This window comes from Charadrius vociferus, unplaced genomic scaffold, assembly GCF_000708025.1.
Source record: "Charadrius vociferus isolate BGI_N301 unplaced genomic scaffold, ASM70802v2 scaffold204, whole genome shotgun sequence".
NCBI lineage: Eukaryota > Metazoa > Chordata > Aves > Charadriiformes > Charadriidae > Charadrius > Charadrius vociferus.
In genome coordinates this window covers 34,319-40,344 of record NW_009647831.1, presented here as the reverse complement: position 1 = coordinate 40,344, position 6,026 = coordinate 34,319, and the positions used below count along the sequence as shown (strand labels likewise).

General features: G+C 52.9%; 1 protein-coding gene across 1 annotated transcript in view; it reads right to left on the bottom strand.

Annotated features, from left to right (window-relative positions):
• The window catches only part of LOC104284354 (myosin-6), a gene marked incomplete at its 3' end in the record, with an annotated part of 25,498 nt that extends 24,381 nt beyond the window's left edge, over positions 1-1,117 (bottom strand). Inside the window, exons 1-4 of the mRNA XM_009882676.1 lie at positions 1,052-1,117; positions 684-860; positions 460-605; positions 282-405 (exon numbers count right to left, since the gene is read on the bottom strand). Of these exons, the coding sequence (XP_009880978.1) occupies positions 282-405; positions 460-605; positions 684-860; positions 1,052-1,117 (513 nt within the window). The remainder of the gene's footprint in view (positions 1-281; positions 406-459; positions 606-683; positions 861-1,051) is intronic.
• Positions 1,118-6,026: the final 4,909 nt, after the last annotated feature.

The following is a 6,026-nucleotide window of genomic DNA, read 5'->3' as shown; positions in this document are numbered from 1 at the left end:
GGTGGTGGAGTCTTCCACTCTGGAGACATTCAAAACCCGCCTGGACGCTGTCCTGTGCAACCTGCTGTAGATGACCCTGCTTTGGCAGGGGGGTTGGACTAGATGATCTCCAGAGGTCCCTTCCAACCCTAACCATTCTGTGATTCTGTGAATTCTGTGAATTCTATGGTGGGCGCCAGACCCTAAGGGCTACTTTAGGTCCTTCTCACAAAGGTGAGAAGAAGCCAAGCGGGAGGTCCAGCTCCTCCCAGGTGACCCCCTGGGGCTGAACCCCACCTCACCTGAAGCTCTTTGAGCTTCTTCTGGAGCTGGGCCACCACAGTTTGCTCATCCTCGATCCTGGCATTGAGCGTGTTGAGCTCAAAGTCTTTCCCGGGGGAGGAGAAACACCAACGTGTTGGGTTCCTCGGCAGAGAGCGGCATTGTAGGTAAAGGGTGACAGGGTGGAGGGGGGCCTACCTCTTCAGCCTCTCCTCCAGCTGCTGCTTGTCATTCTCCAGGTTCATGATGTTCTCCTGGGTCAACTTCAAGTCGCCTTCCAGCTGCTGCTTTGCCCATTCCAGGTCCATCCGGATCTTCTTCTCCTGCTCCAGGGAGCTCTCCAGCTGCGGAGACACCCCGCACCCCCATCAGCCCCCAGATGCCCGGCAGGACCTTCACCACCCCAGGGATCAGCTACTCACATCGTCCACTTGCTGTTCCAGCTTGACTTTGGCTTTGGTCAAGCTGTTCACCTTGTCTTCCTCCACCTGCAGGTCATCCAGCACTTGCTGGTGAGCTTCGTGCAGGGCCGCCTTCTCCTTCGTCAGCTTAATGATGATCTTGTCCAGCCCAGCCATCTCCTCTGTCAGGTTCTTGACCTGCGGGGGGAGAAACATCAGGCCTGAAGCTCAGGGCCAGAGACAGGACAAGGGCCAGGAGGTTGTTTGTGCTCTTGGTTGAGCTGGAGATGCAGGAGAACCTGACCAGCCTGGGGTCTTGGTGAAGCAACCCAACCAGCCTTGAGTCTTCTCGACCCAACCAGCCTTGGGGCTCCTCAGAACCTGTTCACGTTGGCTTGAGTCACATCAAGCCCCCTCATCTTGTTCTCGGTGGCATGTTTCTCCTCCTCCACCATGGCCAAAGATTGTCTCCTTGCCAGGAAGCCACAGGCACGGGGGGAGCTCACCTGGTTCTCACGGGTCCTTCCCTCGGCGTCCGTCTGCATATATTTGGTGCTTTGCTGTGACTGCTCTTTGTGCACAGAGGATCATAAAAGGACAACCATTTCCTACGAGATGGTCAAAAAGGCCCTGTTAGGGGCAGGAAAGCTCACCATGAGCTCTGGAGGAAACAAGAAAGATTATAAAAAGCAATAGAAAAGAGTCGTTGTGTGGCGATTGAAAGGCACGGACTCCGATATGCAGGATCGAAATCAGCTTTATTAAGCAAGCGTGCTCTTTATATACTTTTCTACCAAGGGCAGTAATTTTCTCCTTTACTTGTTCACACCATCGCGTGCTCTAAAAGATCGCATTCCCACTGAGAAGGGAATCTCTCTTCCCTGTGAGCAGCACCTCCTTATCTGGGGAGCAGCTTCAGACGGCTTCATCCTCTGCCAGAACAGTGCTGCAGCTGCTCCTTCCTCCCGATTAGTTCTACCACACTTAACCCTTCTTTTGCCTCAGTCCCCACATCGTTGTCTTTGGGTGGATGCTGAGGAAGAGGGTTTCCCAGAGAATGCAGCAGTACAGAAGGTCCCTCCTATGCTGATCAGCGATGAGAAGCGTTTCCATCCCATGTGCGTGGCTCAGCCCGGCAGGTGGGGAACACCATCAGTCATTCCCCATGAGCTGACCATGCTCTTTTCTTCTTGAACTCCTCACACTTGGATGGCCCTCAGGAAACATCCGTGAGCCTGGAGGATGCACAAACCTCCTGGGCTGAGGTGCCATCACTGCAGGGGAAGAGGAAGGGGTTTTGGGGCACACGGGCGTGCAGGGACAGAGCGGTGTGGGTGTAGCAGTGAGTGCTGTGAAGGCAGGAAGGGGAAGTGAAATGTCACGGGGTTTCCTCTGAAGTGCAACAGGCCGAGTTTTGATGGTGTGGCAACAGCAGGAGGATGTGACGTTCAGTGCTGGGACGTGGAGCTACACAGAAGATTCTAGTGTGTCTGGAGCTTGGAAAACGTGGGTGAGAAAGGAGAGTTAGCAAGGATTTGGAAGACTACAGATGGGTTGTGGGGAACTCACAGGCATTGGCCAGTCCTCAGAAACCCCCAGCTTGGTGCTGGGGGCAAAGAAACAGACACAGCAGTAGAACACTGTAGTTGTAATGGGGATGGCCAAGGGCCTCGGTGGGGTTTTGTGACTCCAACAGAACTAAGACCCTTGTTCGTTAATCTGTGGCTTCTGTCTCCTCCACTATGCCCCATGAGAGGACATCAGATTCTTAAAGCTCTTGAGCCTTGTTTGTTTTTCACCCACCCTCCACAGAGCCTGAGACAGTCACTACTGCTGACCTGAACCTGGCATCGCGCAGTCGTAGAATCATAGAATGGTTTGGGTTGGGAGGGACCTTGAAGATCATCCAGTTCCACCCCTCTGCCATAGACAGGGACACCTCCCACCAGCCCAGGTTGCCCCAAGCCCCGTCCAACCTGGCCTTGAACACCTCCAGGGATGGGGCAGCCACAGCTTCTCGGGGCAACCTGCCCCAGGGGCTCACCACCCTGAGTGAAAAATTTCTTCCTAATGTGTAATCTAAATCTCCCCTCTTCCAGTTGGAAGCCATTCCCCCTCGTCCTGTCACTCCATGCCCCAGTAAAAAGTCCCTCCCCAGCTCTCCTGGAGCCCCTTTAGGCACTGTAAGGCTGCAGCATGGTTTCCCCGGAGCCTTCTCTTCTTCCAACTGAACACCCCCAACTCTCGCAGCCTCTCCTCACAGCAGAGGTGCTCCAGCCCTTGGACCATCTTCATGGTCCTCCTTTGGAGGGCCACGCATGCAGCTTGTTCTCCAAGCGGAGCAGGTGGGCATTGGTGCCAGCGAGCTGAAACACGCAGCTACAGACTCTACTGGGGAAATCTCAGCTTTGAAGAGGGCTGCTGTAAACCCCAGGGACCTGGCGAGAGGGATGGTGGGGGTGTAGGGACAGGAACGAAGACTGCCTGTGCAGGGTCTGAGGGAAAGGGTCTTGACTTGGGTATTCAGACCACATTAGGAGAGTTAGAATCAGTAGTGACTGGAGATTGCTGACGTCCACTGCCTGTGTAAGAAAAAAGCATCGAAAAAAACTGAAAAAGAAGAAGTTGTTTGTTATTGTTGTTTAGTATTGGAATATTTTCCCTTCTGAAATCTTTCTCATTAACAATCTAAAAGACTGAGGAATTCAGGGACACTCTGCCCTGGCTTGTTCGGGAGTTTTGCATGTTCATGAGCCCTCTGGTGCAAAGTTCCTCAACTGCAGCTCCTGACAGACTGACCAAGCCTCTGCAGAAGTAACAGTCAGCAGCAAAGCTCCACGTTTCTGAGGGTGTTAGTGGGCCATCACTGGAGAGACCGTGGAGGGAATGCGCAGGCAAGATTCCCATCCCTGGGGACATGTGCTGCAGAAAGTCAGAGGCAGTGGTTAGAGGTTGAAACCCAACTGTGGAGGTGGCTCTGAAAAGCTTTGCTGCATGTCATCGATGAAGAGAGCAAAGCCCCGAGCCCCGTCCCCTGGGAAAGGGCGTTCTTCTCTCCTGGGAGTCTCGGGGCCATTCCTGGGGACAGGGAGAGGTGGGGCTGTGCAACGCTGAGTGCAGGACAGCAGTGGGCCAAGTCCCGGCCTCTGCGGAGGTGAGGAGGTACAGAAGCTCTGGGGACATAAGGAACATCTGTCCTCTTATGGGTGTCAGTGGAAGAGACAGCAGCCGTAGCCAAGAGGACAAGGATCTCAGTTGTGTTGGGGGGGTGTCCCAGACCCTCCAAGGCCCTTGGTTGTCCCCACTGCAGGCTGTCCTACCCTGTCCTGTGACTGTGCCTGCTTCCTTGCAGATTTTAACCACCCACCTGGTTCCTCGTGTCACTCTGACCCAGGATGTCCCAAGCTTTTCTGGTGACTCTCTGTCCACACTGACTGTGTCTACAATACATGCTGTCCCTCAAAGTATCCTTCTGGATGAGCAGGTTCGCAGCGCGCTGGGTAAAGAACTGGCAGAAGGTCAGAGCTCCAAGGGTTGTAGTGAATGGGGCTCCATCTGGCTGGGGTTCCGTCACCAATGGGTTTCTCAGGGTTCAATTCTGGGGCCAGTTCTGTTCAAGATATTTATCAACGATTTGGATGCAGGAGTTGAATGCACCATGAGTGAGTTTGCTGATGATACCAAACTGAGCGGTGCAATTGACACTCTTGAGGGACAAGATGCCTCTCAGAGAGATCTAGAGAGATTGGAGCACTGGCCAATGATTAATGTGGTGAAATTTCGCATGTCCAAATTTTGGATCCTGCACCAAAGATGGAGTAATGTCAGGTACAAGTATAAACTGGGAGAGGAGCTTCAGCCCTTTGGAAAGGGACGTGCGGGCTCTGGGTGGCAGCAGGCTCATGAGGAGTCAGCAGTGTGCCCTGGCAGCCATGAGGGCAAACCGCACCCTGGGGTGCATCAAACACAGCATCACCAGCCGGGAAAGAGAGGTGATTGTGCCACTGCCTTCAGTGTTGGTGCAGCCTCACCGTGAACACTGTGTGCAGTCCTGGGGCACACCATCTGAGAAGGCTGTGAAGGTCCTGGAATGTGTCCAGAGGAGGGCAAGAAAGGTGGTGAAAGGGCTGGAAGGAATGTCCTATGGAGAGCAGCTAAGGACTTTGGGCTTCTCTAGTTTGGTGAAAAGGAGGCTGAGGGGCGACCTCCTTGCTCTCTCCAGCTTCTAGAGGAGGGAAAACGGAGAGGCACTGTTTGGACCATGCCTTTTACAACATGCTTCAACTTTTGGCAAACCCTGAATTGGCAAGGCAGTTGGACCATTATTGTACTCTACTCTACTCTACTCTACTCTACTCCTTTTCCCAAGTTGCCATGGAGTTTCTCTCATCTCCATGAACTACCAAAGCCCATACAGAGTGACCCTCACTGTGACATCAGCTCTCTCAGCACCCTTGGATGCTGCCCCACCAGTTCTGTGGACTGTTAATCTCTGAGCTTGCTCAATAACCCCTGACTTGATGCACATCCGCTGCTGGTTGTTCTCCAGAGTCCTGCTCCAAGGCACAAATGCCTGGGACACCTTGTGGGTGAAGACAAAGGCAAAGAGGACAAAAGAGTATTTCAGATATATGTGGACCTTCTCTTACAAAACTCAGCAGTGGACAGTCTTTATTTTTATTGATTATTCTCGAACTTTAACTTCACTACTTAGAGCTCATCTTGATGCTCTTGGACCTCCTCACAAGTATTAACTCCAAGGGAGCTCTGGCTTTCCTACAACACACTCTATTTCTTAATGCCTCCTTTGAAGTGATACCAAACATCCAAACCATCTCTGCTTCCCTTTTGCTGCAGAGCTTCCTGATGAGTGGCCTGTTTAGCCAAGTCGGTGTCCTGAGAGGTCCACTTGATTGCTGGAACATCAGCATGGACATTTTATGGGCTCAGAGAATGCTGTCCTTGAAAAGCAGTTGCACTGAATTCTGTTCCCCTTGAGTGATGCTGCCACTGAAAGCTCCTGCCATAGGCCAACATCTTCCGCTGTGAGACCTGGCATCTGCCCTCTGCTTCGCTCCTTCCTCACTCCCCCTGCCAGCTGAGGCTCCACTCTTTGCCTCTAGAGCTGAGGCTGATGAGGATGGTACAGGTGCTTTGAAAATGTCCTTGGCGATCCAAGATCACTGGGCAAATCATTGCTTTGTTCCTTGATTGCATCATCAAAGGGATGACTGAAGGCTGTGGGAGAACCACTGCCTACTTCTACTGGATGGAGATGGGACAGGACTCGCCTCACTGCAGTTTCCTGAACGAAAGCACTGAACGTCCCTGAGGTTCTCTTGGGGTGTGTTCCACGGCTGCTCC